This window comes from Peromyscus maniculatus, chromosome 5 (genome assembly GCF_049852395.1).
Source record: "Peromyscus maniculatus bairdii isolate BWxNUB_F1_BW_parent chromosome 5, HU_Pman_BW_mat_3.1, whole genome shotgun sequence".
In the NCBI taxonomy this organism is placed as follows: domain Eukaryota; kingdom Metazoa; phylum Chordata; class Mammalia; order Rodentia; family Cricetidae; genus Peromyscus; species Peromyscus maniculatus.
In genome coordinates this window covers 76004816-76027828 of record NC_134856.1, presented here as the reverse complement: position 1 = coordinate 76027828, position 23013 = coordinate 76004816, and the positions used below count along the sequence as shown (strand labels likewise).

The window sequence follows — 23013 nt, the reverse complement described above, 5'->3', positions numbered from 1 at the left end:
AGAGCCATGTGTGGTGGCACACACCTTTAATCCCAGCACTTGAGATCTCATATCTTGCTTGGGAAAGACACATGCTTTTCATCCCAGGAAGTGATGGCAGGAAGCAGAAAGGTATATAAGGCTTGAGGACCGGGAACTAGAGGCCATTTTAAGCTTTTAGCTTTTACCAGCAGTTCAGCTGAGATCCATTTGAATGAGGATTCAGAGGCTTTCAGTCTGAGGAAACAAGATCAGCTGAGGAAATGGCAAGGTGAGGTTGGATGTGGCTTGTTCTGTTTCTCTGATCTTTCAGTGTTCACTCCAGTATCTAGCTCTGGGTTTGTTTTTATTAATAAGACCTTTTAAGATTCATGCTACATTTCTTGGATAGTGCAGATGGACAGATTATGTTTTTGTATCCAGTCTTTTAGTCTGTGTGTTTTTATTTGGTAATTGAGATCATGATGTTGAGAGTTATCCATGAGCAGTGTTTGTTGATTATTGTTATTTTTTTTATTGTTGTAGTGGTGGTGGTGATGGTGGTGGTGATTATGTATGTGTGTGTAGTATGTGTTGGTGTGTATGTTTCCCCTTTTTTGATATGCTGGTCTGGGAAAATATATATATAATATTTGTATGTAATAATTTAAATCCCATTGAATTTCATTCATAGAGCTAATACTTTGTTTAAAACTAACACTATATCCACATTGCTTACGTGTGGTTCTCCTTCTTGGGATCATTGCTCTGCTGGCGATCATTGAGGTGGTGAGGGAGCAGAAGCTGGGGGAGCAGGGTCCAGCTGGCTGTGGATATGATAGAGATAGTCCTCCAGGAGATGACTTCAGTGAGACAACTCAATTCTATTTCATAATATAGGAAATACATAGGATTGGGAAGTCTGGGGACAATCCCTTATTTTCGTTAAACAGCACGTTCCTATCATAAGCTTTCATATATGGCAGTAGGGTCCTATAGCAAAGCTCATAGTATGTCTTAGTTACCATATAAGTAACAGGGAGAAAGCCTCTAGCAGAGAACTATGCCAATCATCATGCTAGAGATAAGTCTGGCATCTGGGCCTAGAGACATCCTTCAAATCAGGGCAGATAGAGGGCAGGAAGCCTCACTGGAAAAGAGGTCCTTCATGTTGCTGAGCTTGGAGAAAGTTACCAGGCCATGATAGACTGCAACCTCTGACCAGCAGGGTCTCCCAACACTTATGCTTGCTAATTAGCAATTTTCTCAACATCAATTTATTGCTCTAAGAGCAAGCTAATGGCTGTCCAATTGTTCCACCAGAATACCAGAAAAGATGAGGTTTGCTAGAGTTCATAATATTAGTATTGATTGACTCAATGATGTGACAATTAGATTTGACTTCCAGTCTGGCTTTAAAATACCACTGAGTGACTTGGATAGATGGGTCATCATAATCACTGTCAACACTGTTTTTCCTCTCTTTTGACAAGCATCAGTGTACCAAACAGAGTGTCACATAACAGATACTTCCTTATCAATTGTGATGACCCTGGAAAAGCACATCAGGGACTCTGGCAGTCTAGGGAATACCCAATGTTTTAATTTTATTAGTTGTAGCTAGAGTTTTCCTGCCTTGCCCACAGTCAGGACAAATCTTTGTCACCTGCCAGTCCCACAACCACTCAGACCCAACCAAGTAAACACAGAGACTTATATTGCTTACAAACTGTATGGCCATGGCAGGCTTCTTGCTAACTGTTCTTATATCTTAAATTAACCCATTTCTATAAATCTGTACCTTGCCACGCGGCTCGTGGCTTACCGGCATCTTCACATGCAGCTTGTCATGGTGGCGGCTGGCAGTGTCTCTGACTCAGCCTTCCATTTCCCAGAATTCCTCTCCTCCTTGTCCTACCTATACTTCCTCCTGCCTGACTACTGGCCAATTAGGGTTTTATTTACTAACCAATCAGAGCAACACATTTGCCATACAGAACATCCCACAGCAATTAGTAGTTTCCAAACAGTGATATATTTATTATTACCACAATAAGTGAGAAAATATCAGGGCTCAGTGCTGTTCCTTGTGTTTCTGCAAAAAGCTAGGAGCATGTCACCCTTTGAAACAAAGGCATTAAAAACCAATGTTCTCATTGCATTTGCTGCTGGGGTGCTTATTTTAGTAGGCTTTCCCAGAATTGTCTTTTTCCTAAATAAGTTCTTTATGGAGTTTTTACTTCCTATGCCAAATATGACTATATTATATTTTGGACTGTTGCTCATAGTAATATTATAAAGCATACAATCATGATTATCTCTTTAAATGGACAATATAGAATGTAAAAATGTCAGTCAGTTCACTAGTGTGTTTTAATCTTTAATCCTTTAAACACAGTTATATTGACTCCATGAGTATATGTACCAGAATCACCTCTAGTTCTTAAAATAAGGTTGCCTGTGATCAGCTTAAGTCTAATTTGGTAATTCTTGTTTATCACAGCCAATTTTCTCACATTGGTCTCCAGAGTGAATTCCATCTCCTCAGACTTAAGAAGCAGAATTTTCCTTCCAACTAATGACCAGCAAGTTTGTCAGGTATCTGAAAACACAAAGCATTTCAAGTTCTGACACACTTGGTGATTCATTTATTGCAATTATTTGGATATCAATTATTCCTTACAGATTACATTTTACGACTTCTCCAGTCACCAGGATGACAAATTGACAGCAGGCCTTCAAACCACATGTGACAGTCCTATTCAGCATGTATGGCAGAAAACAGAGGTACTCCAGAGTCAATGGGAAAGAAATGTCATCACAATCCAGAGCTCACAGCGGTTTCAGGTAAACTTCTATCTCCAAATATGGCTTTGGAGGAAAATTCCTAAGAACCCAGATTTCAGAACAGGTCAATTAAAAAGGTCACATGGCCAATTTATCTTCCAGAGATGGTATTCCCATAATTTTCAAGACTTGGGCAAATCACAATGGCCAGTCATGATAACAGACATTCTCATTGTGAAGTTTTGACTTTGTGTTTTGATTTAAAATTGATATATTTTAAGATACAGTTATGTAAAGGTTAACTATAATTCTATGAAATCCTGTGAAATTAGCTCCTCAATTTCTTAAATCTCATATTTTCATCTTTTCATTTTTTTACTCCTCTTTCTTTACACTTCTTCCTCCCAAGAATTACTTTTCTCTCTAACTTTTCCCATGCATTTGAGAGGATAATTTTGAATAATGAATGAAGAAATTTTAATTTACATACTAATTCCAAATGCTGTTGAAGTAGAATAATTCTCATATTCATCTCATGGTTAAGCTCATTTCAACACATCTTTTATTTTCCTAAATAATTTTATGAATTAAATCCAGTGCAAGCCTATAAAAGACAAGCTTACTTATGCAGCCTATTAAAACTTATACATGACAGAAATTATAATATAATGGTTATTATAAGACTTTTTGGGAAAGCATTACATGTTTTAGCATTTGGGATGGCCAAGCAAAATTTTTCAGTTAAAGATGAGAGGTATTTTAAAGCATTTTTTTTTAAGAAAATGACCTACTAAACCTGTTTTATCGACAAATTTAGCAATCAATTATTTTATTTTTAGTTTTGCTTTTTTATTTCTTGAGAATTCCACACGTGCATATAATGTCTTTTGATCAAACATAATCCCCTATTTCCTCCTTGCTAATTCCTCCAGTATCCCTGCCACACTTTTTCCTCTCAACTTCTTGTGCTTAAAAAATCGAGACTACTAATGCTGCCTGTATGTCCATGTGTGTAGGACCATCTGCTGGTCCTCTCAGGGGCTGGAACCCTGAAGAAAAATGGCTCCTCCTTCCCTAGCAGCCATAAATTGCCAATAGTCTCTCAGGTAGGGGTGGTATTTCTGGAGTCCTTTCCCCATCCATGCTGGTAGTTTGGCTGACTTGATCTTGTGAAGATCTTGTGAAGTCACTGCTGCTGTGAGCTGATGTATGCGAAAGCCCTGTCATACTCAGCAAAAACACTTGCTGAAGATATCCACTATTTTTGGCCCTTAGAATCCTTTCACCTGCTATTCCGTGATGGTCCCTTAGTCTTGGGGGAAGTAGATTGATATACATGGCCCATTTAGAGATGAACACTCAACAGTTCCTTGCCATCTGCACATCGACCATTTGTAGGTGTTTGTGTTAATGGCAATCTACTGTAAACAGAAGCCTCTTTGGTGAAGGTTGAGAGATGTAAACTGCCTCTAATTTCTTATCAATAATTATCATTTAAAATAAACTTTATATAAAAATATCTTATTTGATACATGCTATATATCTAGTTGTTTAGGTCTAAGGAATGAATTAGCTTCAATTTAACCCTCAGCTAATTTAGAATGACTAAGAGGAAAGGCATGGATAAATGATAGGTATTTATGCCTGTTATAAATGTGAATGACATTTACATAAGTGAGATATTTTCTTGGTTGATGCCATGAAATCATTGTATTTGAAATTTTCAGTCATTGTTAAACTAAAAGACTATCTAAAGTAGATATCAAAATAATTTAGTATCTGGTTAAATGCTGCATAGATTTAATAGTTCTATGGTTGGACATAGTTATATAGTTTGATAATTTATAACCTATTGAAATCAAAGGTCCATATTTATGTGGGGGAGAGACATCTTACATCTTGACACAGTTAAGTTTTTTGGCTGATTAGTTTACTTATTTAGATATGACTTACTTGGAGTGCTTGGGGTGTGCTGGGCATGACGCAGGAAAGGTTTCAAGTACCAATTTGCGAGATGTTTGGCATCTACAGGGAGCAGATATTTGGTGTTTCAGTGGCCTTAGCTGGGTGTGGTATGCAGTGAGTTCCCCTGGAGACCAGTGTTTGCTGTGATGGTTGAGATGAGATTCAATGCTAGAGGAGGTTCTAGCATATTTCCTATGCACTTTTCATTCCTCTGTGTCTGCCTAAGCAACATAGCAAAGCCAGCATTGATTTTGTTAAGAATGAGCCACCTCAACTGAATGCAATTTGCAACTTGCCCCATTACCTTCTCTCTGGTGTCAATTTTAATGACAGATGAGAATCTTATTTTGGTTCATATTTTAATCATTACTTACTCATTTTTCTTAACTATAAAACCATGAGTACTAAGAAAGTCTTAAATGATCTTTGCTAAGTTAATACACATTTAGTATCTAGTTGTCCACATCTTTAGGTCAAGGTTTCTATTCGTAGGGTAACAGAGATTTGGATGCTTGGCAAAGGTGATACTTGCTGGACCTTGTCAATAAAACCTTTCAAAATGAGTTCCTTGGTTACCTCATGTGCCCATTTCCAAAAACTATAGATTTTGTTGCTCAAATTGTGTATCTGATAAATATACAACTTAAAATTCCAGAATATATCATCTCTAGGGCAATTCAGATGTGGCTGGGACATAGGTTATTCATGATTTTTTTTTTTAAATGCAGCAGCAAACTTCAATTAATTATCATAGATGCTTCCTCAGTATATTAATGTGTTTCCCTAAATACTTTAAATTGATGGAAAAAAAATAGTGCTTGTAACTTAAAAAGCTTTGTAAAAAGAAGTAGGCTGCATGGCCGCTGAGATGCTGAGGCTGTACCCAAGCTTTAAAGCTACAGAAACCTTTAATCTCTCCTGTCAGCAAGTGAGCAGATGTCCATTCACTGCTGTGTGGTGGGCTGCAGAGATGTGTTGTGCTTGCAATGTTGAACATCTTCATCCACTATCTTGTTCCTGTAGAGATTTTGTGAGAAGACTATTTCAGGAATTTTGCAATCAGCACCTCTACATTATATCTGCTGCCTCTGCAACTTAGAAAGCTTTGGGAATTATTTCACTCTCTGCAATTTCCCCTCCATGCTGACTTCTGGTAGTTTAAAGCCATATATGATTTCTTTAGAAAAACCTAGATAGGTTATTTCAGTCAATGACAGCTACATCCTAGGTGAATGTGTTTGGGAAATCCCCTGAAGCTGGTTGTCACCCAGGGTCCTTTATCTACCTTTATCCCTTAATAAAATTGAAGTGTTTTAATTTCCCAGGATGTACTGATCCATAAACAAGGACTTGACATTATGAACAAAGATGGTAGAATTTCATAGACATTTTGAAAACATTTAAGGCATAGTATCAACTAACACTGAAGAACATTTACTAAAGTTAAGGAATTGGGCTTAGAACTTTGTGCCACTAAGTGACCCCCCAAGGGAACCCTCTCATGACTTGTCCCCATTTTAACATTGGGGCTTTGAGCTTTACATAGTTTTATAACCTATCTCATCAGCACACTATGTTAGAACATATGAAAGTTTGATTTCATCTATCAATCACTTAGTCACTGAACTATAGTAATTTTCTAAACTATGTCTAACTATAGAATTTGAGAAGATGTGGATAAAAATCCAAACTTCCAAAAGCAGTCAATTCTGTTGCATAGAAATCAGTAAATATTCTTTCATATGGTAAAAAAAAAAATGACAGCTAGGTATGCTGACATGTGCTTATAAACCCAGCATTTGGGAAGCTGAGGCAGGAGAATCTAAATTCTAGGCCAGCCTGGTCTATGTAAGGAGACAGTGTCTGAAAACACAAGAAAAATAAAAGAGCTTGATTGGAAAATAATTGAATATATACTATGAATTAGCTCTAATGACATGTGTCTTTCTATCATTTGTCTATATATCATTTATCTATATAATTACATAATTGTAAGAGTTTCTGGTCATGAATTTGTTGTTAATTCTGGTCTATTATTGATCTGTTAACACAGCTTCCACCAACATTTAACTCAAGCATCCTGGGAATAGATCTCTTATTTCCATTCCAAGGTTATTTTTCTCTGAAATGTCTGAGAGAAAAGAAATTTGTCTCATTTTATTGTTGACTCAGTTCAGGGTATGCCTTCCTCCCGAGATGCTGTAAACCCCTAACCCATTATCTCTCTTATGATTTACTGGTCCCCCACGCCCACCCCTTTGTTCCTTTTCTGGGGCTGGGGCTGGTTTGTTCCCTTAAAAAATTCCCAATACCATCCAAATAATATACATGTTTAGAAAAAAAAATCTTTGAGAAAGCTTTGGATAAAGCGATGAGTATTATACATCACTTTTTGTAGAAAGAGCACTACCACAAGCCAGGATAGCCTCTGGCATTGGTCTTTCAAGGGACCTGGCTCTTTCTCATTAGCCTGGGGTTTTATTTACTTTAGCTGTGTTTTCAGATTATAACCAACATCCCTGGCGAAAAAAAATCTTTTGTTTAAATCTATTTAGTGGGGCCATTTAGTTAAGCCTGATGGGCTCTGTGTTTTGTAGCCTCACAGACCCGTTAGTAAATTTCCCTTAGAGAAACTGTCCCTTAAAAAAAAGAAAGAAAGAAAGAAAGAAAGAGAGAAAGAAAAAAAAAAAGAAAAATGTCCCCATGGCTGAGCAGGGTGGCTTAAATGGCAGCCAATTTTCATAATAACTTTCCTTCAGTTATACCAAGTTAGCCTGTGATTTACCTGAGCCAAATAAACATATAATATCTATTGCAAACTCTAATGAGGAGAGGATTAAGGCAGGAAGGTAATTTAAAGGCTGCTTCAGTAGATCAGGCATGAGGAAATAAGAATGGAAACACGGCTAGAAGGGAAACAGACTTAATAGGTCTTGGCTGATTAGACATGAGACCTGAAGAGAAAACGATTCTAAAGGTCATTTTGGAGTTTTGAGCATCGCCGAGTCGCAGCATGATTCATTGTCAGCAGATGAGTGAAGAGAGGCTCAATTTGGGGAGAAAATGCAGCGTATTATGAATTAGAAGTAACTTTTCTCATTTGAGGGGAAATGCCTGGCCGGCAGCAGGGACGTCGGCAGAGAGCTCGGGAGAGTGGCAGACATTTGTGAAGTAAAATACGTGTTTCTTCAGGCGCGATACCAGCTCAGCTCTGATGATGGGTGGTCCTTTGGGGGGAGAGAGTGGGGAGAAGCAGAAATGAGACCAGTGATGAAACAGACATTTATTTCTACTTCTCACTTTAAAGATGGCGACTTTGGGATTATGCTTAACTTTGGCATTCACTAGAAAGCAGAGACATCTGGAACATTCTCAGAAAAATAAAAGAGCAATTTATAGAAACGTTGAAGTTTGTATTCTCAAGCATAATTCCTAGAATAGCTTTCATAACTTAATATCTGTTATAGTAACAGTAGCTAACAATATTTAATGTTAATTATGTATTAAGTCTTGTATTTTATTTCTTCAGTTTATTTATTTATTTACTATGAGTACCTGCATGCATGTCTATATATCACATGCATGCCTAATATCTGTAGAAAGTTAATAGGTTAAGGAAAAGAGGTTGTTGGAGCCTTTGGGGCTGGAGTTACTGATGAATCTGTGCTAGCTAGCATCAGGGTTCTGGGAATCAACCCCAGGTGCTTCGGAAGATCAGCAGTTGCTCCTATCTATCCGGCACATACTTTTCTTTTGATATAAAACTCAGGATGGCCTCCAACTCTTTATACAACAGAGGATGATCTTGAACTACTAATCCTCCAGTGCCTCCCTCCCGAAATCTAGGATTAAAGGTATAAGCCATATGCCCGGCATGGCATTGAATGAGCTTTGAGGGGAGTAAATAGGGACTGAGGCTCACAAGGCAGGTACTCTCACACTGAACTGCATCTCAGTTACTGTTTTAGGTATAACTTGTTTTCCTTGTATAAATCATATCATATGGGTTATTTATTGATTTTTATGTTTAATTTTATTTTATGTGTTATGAGTGTTTTGGGTGAATACATGTCTGCAAACCACTTGCATGCCCAATGCCTGCAGGGACCAGAAAAGGTGTTGGATCCCCTGGAACTGGGTGTACAGCAATGTTTGTGAACTGCTATGTGGGTGCTGGCAACCAAACCAGGGTCCTTGGAAGAGTAACCATTGCGCTTAACCACCGAGCCATTGCCCTAGCCCTTATATGGATCATTGCTGTGGGATGGTCTATATGTCAAATTGCTCTGATTGGTCAATGAATAAAACACTGATTGACCAGTGGCCAGGCAGGAAGTAGGTGGGACAAGGAGAGAGGAGAGTTCTGGGAAGCAGAATGCTGAGGCAGAGAAACTGCCAGCTGCCACCATGACAAGCCACATGTGAAGACACCGATAAGCCACAAGCCACATGGCAAGGTATAGATTTATGGAAATGGATTAATTTAACTATAAGAACAGTTAGCAAGAAGCCTGCCATGGCCATACAGTTTGTAAGCAATATAAGTCTCTGTGTTTACTTGGTTGGGTCTGAGCTGTGGGACTGCCGGGTGACAGAGATTTGTCCTGACTGTGGGCCAGGCAGGAAAACTCTAGCTACAGGTCATTTTTATACTTATTATTTTACATACTCATATGAGAAGCATGCTTCTTTTCTTAGGAATAATTTTTATTTAACAATGTTTTCTGTGTCTTTCCAACATGATTTTGCTTTCTATACCACCCTTCAGTTTTTCTATTTTGTGTGAAGGATAATACTTTCTTAGACTTATATCTTAGGTTACTTAAGGTAGGGCACATATTTTATTGAATATTTAATAGAATGGTAGAAAACATTTTCCCTGCAAGGAATCATACTAGTATAGCATGTTGTATAGGATCAAAAGTGAATGCAACTCAGGACAGGGATTTGCTTTGGTGGATTAATACTAAACATTAACCCAAGAAGGAATACTGATTTTCTAAAGTGATAGTGTTCATATAATGAAAAAGGCTGAACAATCTACACATGTTTAATACATACTTGAATGAAGCTACAAGCACCATTGACACTCCTTGGTAAAGTTGAGATAATTTTGTTTTGTTTTGTTTTGTTTTTCGAGACAGGGCTTCTCTGTGTAGCTTTGCACCTTTCCTGGATCTCACTCTGTAAACCAGGCTGGCCTCAAACTCACAAAGATCCGCCTGCCTCTGCCTCCCAAGTGTTGGGATTAAAGGCATGCGCCACCACTGCCCTGCAAGTTGAGATAATTAATGCACTGATTTTCTACTGATTTAGGTAGTTAGAAAATGAAGTGGTTTATCTCTGGATTTCGAAAATTCATCACAGCAGGATATTTCCTGTTATGTAGAATTGAGTTTCTACACATCATAACATAAAACTCACTCATAATAAGTCAGTTTTCCAAGCTTGATTCTTTTAATGACTAACAATGTGCAAGAGGATAACGCAAAGACAATTCAGGCAAGACTGTGAATGAAATGTGAGGAATTAGAAGTAAAAATGGGACAAGTTGCCAAGGTCCAGAGATCAAGATGAAACTTATGTGAACACATATAGCATGTATGGGAACTCAAAATGTAAAGGTGGATGTAGGAGAGAAGCCACATGAGTTCATGGACAAGGTCCCTAGCCCACACCAGATATCTGTAGCACAGTGGTGGCTACATTGTTTTGTTCTTGAAAACATTTGCTTTGATCCCCTTTCCTTGGAATTTGTGTGGTACCCCTGTACTTCCAGGAAGTAGCATGCATCTTATTTCTATAGCATTATGACAGAATGATGCTCCTTACTTTGTGTTCTTAAGTTGTTCTGTATTTCTTGTGCAGGTTGTTTTTCAGGCTCAAATACTTGCCACCCATGGACAAGAGGAAGTTCTAGCTATCGATGACATATCTTTCAGTTCAGGTTGCTTGCCTGCAGAGGGTAAGAACTTTTTGTTTCATCTTGATTCTTATTCTCTGAAAGTTTAGGCATTGCAATGACTTTCCTCTGCTCTGTTTGTCTGTGACGTTTTAAGAGTGGCTATTTTTCATTGCTCTAATATACTGTTTAACTGTGACTTGCCTATACTAGAAGTGAAGGTAGGCTCTTTCACAAACTGACACTATAATGGATTAAGTGGGATGATTTAGTATCAGCTTTTAATCTCTTAGTGATGTTTACACTGGCTAGCTAAATCTAAACTTAGAGAACTCTATGCCTTTCAGAGGGCTGTTAGGAAACTGGCTTCCACACCCTTGAAATGGCCTCATTAGAGAACACGTTTGATAATCCACTGCAAAGCATTAGTGGGAAGAAAATAGTAGTTGTAATATATCCTCCATTTGGAATAAAACAAAATACATTGATAAACTCCATATGTCAAATCTAAGATGGCATCAATATTGACTTCTTAATTATATTAACGAGATAACATTCAATTCCCCATTTATATTTTTCCAATGGAAATTTCAGTATTAAAATTATAATTTGATTAGGATAAATTAATCAAATAAGCAAGGATTATATATACATGCACATATATTATTTTATATTACCTTTTTTATTGCATTGTGCTTTAATATAATATATCTGAACATAATAGCTATTTTAGTAGTCAGTTTTCTGTTACTACAATGAAGTGCTTGAGACTAGGTACAATATAATTACAACAAGTTAATTTAGCTCATAGTTCTAGAGGTTCTAGGGTATATGCTTGGCTGTGGCGATGACTTCATGGCAGAAATACATCATTGTGGATGACATTATAGAGAAGAGTAGTCAAGAGGAAGAAAGCATACGACGGGACAGGAAACTAGGGTAGGAAAGTAGTTTTCCGCTTTTTCATAATAACCTTTCATGAGAACTAACTGGCATCCCACAAGAACTATATTAGATCCTTTTATTTTTTATTTTTTTTATTTTTTTTTATTTTTTTTTATTTTTTTTGGTTTTTCGAGACAGGGTTTCTCTGTGTAGCTTTGCGCCTTTCCTGGAACTCACTTGGTAGTCCAGGCTGGCCTCGAACTCACAGAGATCCGCCTGCCTCTGCCTCCCGAGTGCTGGGATTAAAGGCGTGCGCCACCACCGCCCGGCTATATTAGATCCTTTTAAACATTCTGTACCATTTGTTCTAATGGCTCTGTGAATGAGATCCCCCACTTAATGGCCCCAACAGCTGTTAATGTTACACAGAGGATCAAACTGCAAACACACAAACCCCTGGGGGACTGACTCAACTTATATATAAACCATAGAAGTGATTTTTGCCAAAAGGGATTCCATATTTTAACTTAGTTCAAATATATGGAAATAATGATAATAATTCAGGATCCAAGGAGATACATTGGTTTTCCTAAGATAGAACAAGGCTCTTATTAATGGATGTTTGTATTGTGTGTGAAATTTGACCACTGTTATTTCTGGTATGGTAGAAGTTGCAGATATGTAGGATTTATGGAATCTGTAACAGTCCTAACACTGAAACACATAAAGGTCTGTATCAGCATTGCTCACAGTCTATCAAATAAGAAATCCCCATAGGATTCATAAAATAGATAATTCAGGGGCATAGATTTCACTCTATCAAGCTTTAGAAGTAAATAATCAGATTATAAACCTCAAGGATGTTTCAGGAAAAGAGGGTGGCATTGGTTAGACCAGAAGGATGCAGCCAATCAAACTGTAGACTAAGGTACCCCATTGCTGACTGTGCTTCAGCTCAAAGCTCCCTTCATACTCTCACTTTCTGTTACCTGGTGTGTTATCCCTAAATTAAGAATGTAGCCGGGGTTCAGTCTTTTAAATGAGACATTTATTTCTGACCCCGTCCACTTCAGTGTTCTTTTCATTTTCTGAAGAAATTTGCGTCTGTCAAAAGTGATCTCTAACTAGATGTATTTATTGGTTAATCATCCTCAAAGAGAAACAGGCAAGGAGGCCAGCCATTGCATAGAATTTTTCCTTGCCATAGGGCTTCTGCCATTGATATTATACTTACATTACATATTTCTACTGGGACACAATTGGATGTTGCTTGGGAGTGAAATTTGCCTATAATAAGACCTTACGATTATTTCAGATGTGAATGTTCTCTCCTTTGCTAGTTATAGAAACTAAAGCAAACTTCCTAAATATCTGAGATCACCATTTTGGGATGGAGGCCAAGGTAGAGGGGGCATAATATATATTCAAAAGAAAAACACAATATTTTATAGTGACAGCTTCAAATACCTCTGGAAAGAGGTATAAAACAAAACAAAAATGAGAGTAAATAGATGATAACATTCAATAAACATTCCAGAGAAACCTGAGGTCACATAGAAATATACCAAAGTCTATACTTTTTTTTTAACATAATAAAGCATTCTACTTATAATGTACATCAGATTCTGTGGAAGTGAAAGTTACTAAGCACAAGCCATCAAGCACACATTTCAAGGTTTTGTTTTGTTTTTTTAAACTATGCCTTTTGTGTGTTAAATTCCTACACCATTGCTGGGTTTGGTATTAGAGAAAATGACTTTAGAATTCAAGATCTAGGTCTTTAATAAATGTGAATGTCAGACATGCAAGTGTTGTGATGAGGTAGATGAAATGTCATGGAATAAAACATTTTATACACAGAGGGACAAATAATTATGAAATGGCAAGATTTGGGAATTAAAAGTATGTAGGCTTACTGTAGACCTTATAACTCATGGGGTGTTAAAAAAAAAAGATGTCATCTTCAGGAAAGCTATAAAAGACATGGGCTTCTTAAGAAGACATTGGAGTCAGGTAAAGATACCTATTGTGTTCTTTGAAGATGAAGGCCCAGAGGGTTTTAATGTTTTGTTTACAAATGAAGTAAAATGACAACAACAACAAAATTTTTCTCTCTGTCATAGTTAAAAGTTTGGAAGGAAAAACCAGCAGGATGAGGGTGAGTTGAGAGTGGGGACAGAGGGTAGCTTGTCACTGCTGAGGACCAGCATTGGGGTGCAGCTCCCTTTGTAAATGGCAGGAATGTGAAAGGTGGTTAATTTAAGAAGCATTAAATTTCCAGTGGGGTTAAACAGCCAACTCCAGGCAGTAATGGAACAGACTGAACATAGTTAATCATCAGAACCACATGTGGGAGTGATCGGTGCTGGGCTCCCCTCCAGACCTAGTAGATGAGGATCACTGAAGATGGGGTTTGCATTTTAAATTAGGTTATCAGGACAGTTTCTGTGAAATGAGCAAGGCCACGCTTAAAAATAGACCTGGCATTTACAAAATGTGGGTCTGGGTTATTCCCTGATTCTTGGACAAGAAGCAGAATTCCAATTAAAGAGAGTCAGTGATTTAGTTTCCTGAAGTCCTGAGGGTGGGATTGAGTGGGAACATCAGGGACATGGAGGCAAAGCCAAATGGATGTCTTCTGGGCATTTCCATCAGAAAATCCTTTCAGATGCAAGCCAGGCTAAGGCATGCGTTTAGTTGATGTAAACAGAAAAGTAAGGTTCAATTACTTTATAAAATAAAGAAAGGTCTAAGTACTTAACTTGTTCCTCTCCTTGGGAAATTCAAGGATAAAGAGATGTTTTTGATGTTTTGCTTGTGCCCTTTGGCTCAGGGATGAACTCTTGTACATCTCAATTTGGGAACCAGAAAAAGAGAGACAGGGATGCTATTTTTGACTGTGTTATTGGTCAGGCAATGCTTATATGGATGACCTTCATTGCTAGGGAGCACAAAATTCTTCTGAATATTTACTTTTGTTTCTGGAATAAGGATAGGCAGTGGGAACCAGTTTCTGAGTTAAGTAAGTAGTTTTGCCTTAGAAACTGAAAATCCATCTGTTTATAGGAGTAAATTTCAATTTTCTATTGTCTTTCAAAATCTATTTTGTCTCTTTATTCCCTATTTTTATCATCGCTGTATTCATCACTGGAAGGACATCTCTAAAAGGAAATGCTGATGACTTTTCCTGGTGTAACCAAAAACATAAAATCAAAACTAGAACAAAACTAATAACTCCAAAAATAAATGAAGAAGAATCATCTTAAAAATATCCAGATATAGAGGAATTTTCTCCCTTAAAAACATATAGGATAGTATATGAGATAAATGGTTATGTTTACCTCTCTCTCTCTCTCTCTCTCTCTCTCTCTCTCTCTCTCTCTCTCTCTCTTGCTCTTGCTCTTGCTCTTTGTCTGTCTCTCTGTCTCTCTCTCTCTATCTCTCTCTCACACACACATACACACACACGTTGGAATATCTCTGTACTATCTTGTACCTTCAATGAAAGGAGATTAACAAATCTAATGACTGCATGAAGTGGCTAATGGACAATTTCTAGGGCTGTAAGATTTCTGCAATTTACTGGAAGTACTAACAAACAAAGAAAATGTTAAAGTATGCATATCATCAGAGTCACAATGAATATATGACAACAGGCATATGGAAAATGAATGTATCAAAATAGTCAACTTTTGAAATAATACACTCAAAGGCCAAGAGAAATAGATAGTGGAGATAAAAATATGGTAAGGGATGCTATAAACAAACACAGAGTAATAAATGCAGAGTAGACAAACAAAAATAATAAAATTGCCAATTTTATTGCAATCAAAGAGCAATTACTATTAGAAGTCAGAGACTGCCAGTTAGGATAAAAAGGTGAACCAATTTTATCCTATGAAATCTCATTTTAACTATAATTACATATATTAATCAAAAGCAAGGGGAGGTGACAGCTGGGCATGGTGGGATACTCCTGTGGTCACTGCTCTCCCAAGATTGAGGCAGGAGGATCACAGTTCAAGATTACTCTACTCAAGGCTCGTCTCAATAAATAAAACAAAACAACTGCAAAAGAAAAAGATGGAGAAAGACACATTGCGCATCTCTATCCAAAGTGGAGTGGCTATATCAGTGTCAAAATGTGCCTCCATACTATGGAAATTAACAGTGCTAAGCAGGAACACTGTATTACATAATGGTTAAAGGTAAGTTCACCAAAAACAAAATAAGACAAGCAACAAACAAACAAAACACCCACAATCTAACATATATGGCTTCAATGACAGTATTTCAAAACAACAAGAAAATATTGTTGGATCTCTACATCTGCTTCCATCAGTTCCTGGAGAAAGGCACTATGATGAGAGTTAGGGTATTCACCAATCCGATTTTCAGGGTAGGCCAGCTCAGGCACCCTCTCTACTATTGCTAGCAATCTAAGCCAAGCACCAGGCCAACTCCAGGAAGACAGTCAAAGAGAGGGAAGAGAGATTCTATGAGCAAGGAGCATCAAGAGCATGATGGGGAAATCTACAGAGACAACAGAACCAAAATGGTGGGAACTCATGAACTTTAGACAAACAGCTGTGGGGCTTCCAGACTGGACTAGGCCCTCTGCATAGCTGAGGCAGTTGTGTAGCTTGGTCTACTTAAGAAGCCCCTGTCAGTAGGAACAGAATCTGTTATTCCTGGTGCATGGGCTGGCTTTTTTGGAGCCCATTACATATGGTGGGACACCTTGCATAGATTTGATGCAGGGGGAGGAGCTTGGACCTGCCTCAACTGAATGTACCAGGCTTTGATGACTTCCCATGGGAGGCCTTACCTTTTCAGAGGATGGAATGGAGAGGTGGTTGTGGGGAGGTAAGGCTCGGGGGAGCAGGAGGAGAAAGAGAGGGGATCTTTGGTTGGTATGAAAAATGAATAAAAATTTTTTAATAAAGAAAAAAATAAAATATTGTTGGAATTAAAAGCAATGAATGGTTACACCAGGAGACTTCATTGTTGCTGGTCCTAATGGCTCCTTCAGGGGAGGGGGTGAGAAGGTGTGGCATCAATGACACAGACACCGGGAGTCAGGTGAAAGGCAAACAACAGATTTGTTTATTCAGTAACTGGGAAAGCCTAATATACCCTCTTCCCAGCACCCAGGTTGTGTCCCAATCTGGTGACATTGTGTGGTCATCGCTCATTGACTGGGCATGATCAGAAACTCTGTACAGCACCTGTTGCTAGGTCCTTAGGCAGACTCTATGTTGGCTCATAAGGAAGTACATTATGTGCATTTCTTAGCAACTGGTTTGAGCCAATTTCCTTGACGCTATGGGCCTGTCCTACTACATATCCACCCTTTTTATTTTATTATATGGGTGCTCAACGGGATCAGAGTTCTTTGCTCCAGACTTGTTGACCCCACGTCAGGGGGTGCTCAGCAACTGGATTATGCCTGTCTTAGGATGGCTTGCCAAACAAGCTCTTACCCATTATTGACTATTAGACCTTAAAGAGTGTCCATCGTTGGGGAGTCACCCTGGGTGGGGAGGATCAAGCAGTAGCCTTTTGAAATTCAGAAAGCCAAGCATGCATAACTTCCTGTGGAGGGCTATGATGTGGATGTCGAAGAGCCATTAATACCTGTAAAGTTGCCTTAGTGGCCACCTGTTGTTGCCAGATGTGCTATGGGAGACACTTAAAAAGGAGAAAGATTAAAAGCACCATCTGCCAATCAAAACATAAATGAGAATCAAAAAGGGATCAAACAGCCTTTTTATATTGTGCCAAACCTTTTCAAAAAAAATAAAGGGTCAACAGCCATAACCTCTGCCCTTGTCTGATTCAATTGGAAAATTTAATATGTTAGCTGTAATGAATAATATAGAAACTTAGCTGACCATGAGCCCTTAATATATTTAGTTAGCTCCTAGTGTGCTAAACTAATGTTCCTCATCTCAAAAGGTATCAAACAAAATGAGGGAAAAGTCTTCAGCCTTTAGAGGGGCAATAGAAGCAAGGAAGGGGAGTATACACCTTACCCATCTTGAGTTATTTCCTCCTTTGGTGGAAGCAGGCTGATCTGTGGTCAGGTGCACATCTCTTGTTGGGACCCATATTGGCATAATGGCATTCTGAGGAAAAACACAAGCATATCCTCTCCCATGGGTCAGCTGGCAGTTGCCATTGGAAGGAGATAGGATCTCTCCATCTCACCAGGGGCAGGGGTGTGTTCCTTGGCAGAGATGCCTAGTGCTTATAGTCTGGACTGAGCCCCTTGTCATCAAAACTGAGAAAGTTCATATGGAAAATTGTTGGCTCATAAGGAAGGATATTATGTGCATGTCTTGGCAACTGGTTTATGTAGTGGGTAGCTGTTCCACTTTGTCCTGGAAGTACTACCCCCATTGAGGCTTCAAGTAACTGTCATGACTATGAGGTGGGGCTGAGACAGGAGCACTTAAGACTTGACATCCGGATGTGCCAGCTCTCTTAGTTCCTGGATCCTGGACACTGGAGGTAGACCAAGCAGAGTTCTTCAGAGAACACCGCTGGACTGGGCTTCATCTTTTCCAGACCCTGTAACCTATCCCTTCACTTGTTAGTTACCCCACAAAATAAACCTCCCTTTTAACTATGTGGAGTCATCTTAATATTTCAACCAATAGGTTTGAGCCAATTTTCTTGACCCTATGGGCCTGTCCTACTACTACACTTCATTACATGTCTTCCAATGAGAATAGAAGGCATACACAGAAAGTCATCAAAAACACCATATAATGTACTTGAACAAAATAACCTATGAATGTTTAACAATTGATGTTTATTAAAAATATTTTTAAACAATATAGTGGTTAAACTACAAAAACAGTAGAAAGCAATGTTTGTATGAAACAGTTTCATCTCAGGGCCACAACAATAGAAAGCAAGCAAAGTCTTCAATCTGGGGCAAGAAAATTATGAAAGGACTAAAATTTCACAGCTAAATGCTAATTTGACTCCTCCTCCACTCAGTCATATGATGAAATCCTAACCACTACCAGAAGACTGGGACTTTAGTAATCAGATTGAGTAGAAACACAATTTCTCCTTTGTCTTAGTCGCTGTACTAGTTGGATGAAGAGACATCACAACCAAGGCAACTCTTATAAGAGAAAGCATTTAGTTGGGAGCTTGGTTTAGTTTCAGAGGCTTAGTCCATTATCGTCACAGCAGGGAGCATTGTGGCAGACATGACAGGCTTGGTGCTGGAAATGGAGATGAGAGCCACCTCCTGATCCATAGGCAGAGATAAGGAGACAGGTCTTGAATGGGAGTTTGATACCTCAAAGCCCAGCTCCAGTGACAAACTTCCTCCAAGAAGGCCATATCTCCAAATCCTTCTAACCCTACCAAACATTTCTACTCCTTGGTGATTAAGCATTCAAATGCATGAGTCTATGGGGCCATTCTTATTTAAACCATCACAGCCGTTTTTGGTAACACTGTAGTCTGTGACAGGCAAATATATTCTCTGTCTCTCTCTGACTCTGTCTCTGTCTCTCTCTCAAATACAGACAGAATCTAAAATATCATATGTAGGGGAAGTAAATGATGACACTGATAATGATTTGGAATAAGAAAAAAAACACAGAAACAAAGGACAATTATTATAAAAGGTAATGAAGCTAATGGTTTTGTTAGATTAGCCAAAATAAAAATACAGAAGACATAGATTACCAATATCATCAGTGAAATGGAGGCTAACAAAAAAGATCTTTAGATATTACACTAATAACACAGAATACTACAAATAACTGTATGTAACAATTCATTTGTGGTAGATTCTTTCAAAGACATACTATTAAAATTCATTAGTAAGGAAGTAATAACCTAAAGAATTTTATGTTTAGTAAAAAATTCATAATGAACCTTTTTCATGGAAGAAAATTCTAAGACAACATTATTTCACTTGCAAATCATGTTGAAAATTTTCAAAAATAAAATTGTATTTGTTCTTTTCAGTATAGCAAATAGAAATGAGAACATGTTCTACTTCATTCTGAAAGGCCTATGCTGCACAACACAAATCCAGACAAAATCCACAAAATATTATTCTCCTTTAATGGTTAGTGTTCATACAGAACCACAGAAGTTTTCAGTAAAATGTTATAAAATACAATCAATCGAAATGCAAGACTGGCTTAGTATTTGTAAAGCAATCAATTTGTGACACCATGTAAACAAACTAAAGAAGAAATGACCATGCACTTGCCTCTATTGACCCAGAATAATTGTTTGACAAAATTCAAAATACTAGGAAGACCTATGAACTTATGTAACATGATAAATGCCCTCAAATCCTAAAGCTAACATTAAACCTAATGATGAAAGAATGATGCTTTGCCCTAAAACTGGACCCAGGAAAGGTTGTCCATTCATCACTCTTATTCAACAACATACCAAAAATCCTAAGTGATACAATAGAGCAATACACATAAGCAGGGTACACAATGGTAATAGAATAAAGTATACTTCCCTATTTGGATAATATATTCAAACAGTCTCATGGAATCTAGTTTTTAAAAATCTTTAGAACTGGAAAATTAACTTGACATAGTACCAGATGACAAAGTCGAAGAAGAATCAAATTTGTCTTCATGTAATAGCAATGAGCCACTGAAAATCAACATCAGAAAAATGGCTCCACATACAGTAGAGTAAAAAGAATTCTTAAATATACATGTAACAAATATGAGTTTGATCTGTACTTAGAAAGCTACAAAACACTGACAAAAGATATCAAGAAGAAATAAATGTTGAGTTTACTAGAGGTTAAGTTAAAAAAAATTTATAAAACAATGGTAGCTTTTCAAATTTGAAAAATACAGATGGTGTGGTTTATGCATCTTAGTAATAATATGTTTAGAGTTAACCCTATTTTTTAGTAAGAGTATATTAAATTTTACTGTAAAATAACTTTATAGAAATAAATAATTATACTTTGATCATTTCTTAATTCTTTACTGAGACAGCAAAAGTAGGTTCTTTTTATAGTATTAGGGAAATCTTTCAGACATTTCCCCTACTTCTAAGAAGAACATTCTATAGAGCTACTGCTCTTCCCAAGATACTAAGTTCATTGTACATTTATTGGAAGAAATATCTTTAGACTCTCCCAAACATAGTGAGTACAAAATAGAAATCAAGGCTTGTGACTATCCTGAAATAAAATATATTTAATCAGTGATTCTTGAATAACACTGATTGATTCTTGAATAAATTGATGATTATAATTTTTATAATGATTGCATGCTGTGGCTCATAATCAGAATATTGTGAAATTCTGTGAATATTTTTGATTGGGTTTTCAGGACTTTACTTCAGTGTCATTTGTAAAATGACGCCAATGTACAAATCATTGCTTAATTAGAATCTTCATGATGCATAAATATTATCCAGTTAAGCAACTAAAATCCTACTTACCATCTTAAAATGTTAGTTTTCCAGTAACCTTTTAAGAACCAATAATTATTAATTTAAATCCATTATTAATTAAAGAAAACTGAGAAAAATTATCTAAAACCTTTAGGGTCAAAATTGGATGTCATTGTAACTTTCACTGCAACAGACCTGGAATTCATTATCTAATGTTTAAGAATTACTGGCCAATTGCACACAACCTGTTTTTGTAAGATAAGCTTTGAAGGATGGCTCTCTTTAGACATGTGACTTCATCAGTCTAGATGCCTTGAGGTGGTTGGCAAACCTCGCTTCTATTGAAGATGAGAGATTTTAATGACCTCACTTAAGAATTTCTGTAATTTGAGATGGCAGTACAATGTAAGACAAGGAGTTAGGAAAAGAGGAGGGAGGGAGAGAGAGGAGAAAAAGAGAAGGGGGAAGGAGAGAATGAATGTATTTCTATGAATGATCGTGAGCAATTGTATTGAATAAACTAAAATAAAATGAGCTTCCTGGAAGATTTATTGATTGAAAATGTATGCAAACCGCCCTTCTGGACCAGAGGTGAGTCCCCGGGTCCAGCCCGGACCCCATCCCTGGGCACCAGCCACTGCGGGGAGGCCTGCACAGCTTGGCGCCGGGTTCTGGCCACCGGGCAGCTCCCCTTCTAGCCCCACCGGGAGGGATCCCCTTTTCCAAGCCCCCCGACAGCCCCTGCAGTCTCCGCGCCCTGCCCCCACGCCCATCTGCCCGAAACTCCAGCCACTTCCTGAGACTTAGAGACCAGCCCCCAGCTCCCAGCCTGCCCCCGACTTCCCTTCTGGACCAGAGGTGAGTCCCCGGGTCCAGCCCGGACCCCATCCCTGGGCACCAGCCACTGCGGGGAGGCCTGCACAGCTTGGCGCCGGGTTCTGGCCACCGGGCAGCTCCCCTTCTAGCCCCACCGGGAGGGATCCCCTTTTCCAAGCCCCCAGCAGCCCCTGCAGTCTCCGCGCCCTGCCCCCACGCCCATCTGCCCGAGACCCCAGCCACTTCCTGAGACTTTGAGACCGGCCCCCAACTCCCAGCCTGCCCCCGACTTCCCTTCTGGACCAGAGGTGAGTACCCGGGTCCAGCCCGGACCCCATCCCTGGGCACCAGCCACTGCGGGGAGGCCTGCACAGCTTGGCGCCGGGTTCTGGCCACTGGGCAGCTCCCCTTCTAGCCCCACCGGGAGGGATCCCCTTTTCCAGCCCCCCCCCCGGAAGCCCCTGCAATCTCCGCGCCCTGCTCCCACGCCCATCTGCCCAAGACCCCAGCCACTTCCTGAGACTTAGAGACCGGCCCCCAGCTCCCAGCCTGTCCCCGACTTCCCTTCTGGACCAGAGAGAGTTGGACAAGAGAACTCCCTTTTGGACAAGAGAGTCTTCCTGAGTCTGTCAGCTCTTTGTGAAACAAGTACACTGATAAGACCAAGAAGGAACCACAAGGAGATGGGCAGACGTCAAGGCAGAAGTACATACAGCAAAATGAAGAGCAATACAGCATCACCAGAACCTAGCTCGCCTCCAACATCTAGACCTGAACACCAAAAATTGGAAGAAGCAGAAGAAAGTAGCCTTATGAGTAACTTCATGAAGAAGGTAGAGGCTTGTGTAGAGGAAAAGACAAGAAAATTGGAAGAACGATGTAAACAACTAGAGGAAAGGGCAAACAAATTAGAAGAAAACAATAAAGCCCTCCAAGAAAACAATAAAGTCCTGGAAGAAAACATTAAAGTCCTGGAAGAAAACATTAAAGTCCTGGAAGAAAACAATAAAGCACTGAAAGAAAATCATGAAAAAGCAATGAAACAAACAAAAGAAACAGTCCAAGAACTGAAAAGGGAAATTGAAAAAATAAAAAAGACACAAACAGAGGGAATGCTGGAAATAGAAAACCTGAGTAAAAGATCAGGAACTTCGGATGCAAGTATAACCAACAGAATGCAAGAGATGGAAGAGAGGATTTCTGGCATTGAAGATACAGTAGAAGAAATAGTTCCATCAGTCGAAGGAAACACTAAAGCCAACAAAGTCATGAACCAAAATGTCCAAGAA

At 38.6% G+C, this 23013-nt stretch overlaps 1 protein-coding gene across 1 annotated transcript in view; it reads left to right on the top strand.

Moving 5' to 3' along the window:
* Positions 1-23013, top strand: part of Malrd1 (MAM and LDL receptor class A domain containing 1) — a 602817-nt gene that overhangs the window by 47422 nt on the left and 532382 nt on the right. Inside the window, exons 3-5 of the mRNA XM_076572692.1 lie at positions 2462-2556; positions 2644-2805; positions 10579-10675. Of these exons, the coding sequence (XP_076428807.1) occupies positions 2462-2556; positions 2644-2805; positions 10579-10675 (354 nt within the window). The remainder of the gene's footprint in view (positions 1-2461; positions 2557-2643; positions 2806-10578; positions 10676-23013) is intronic.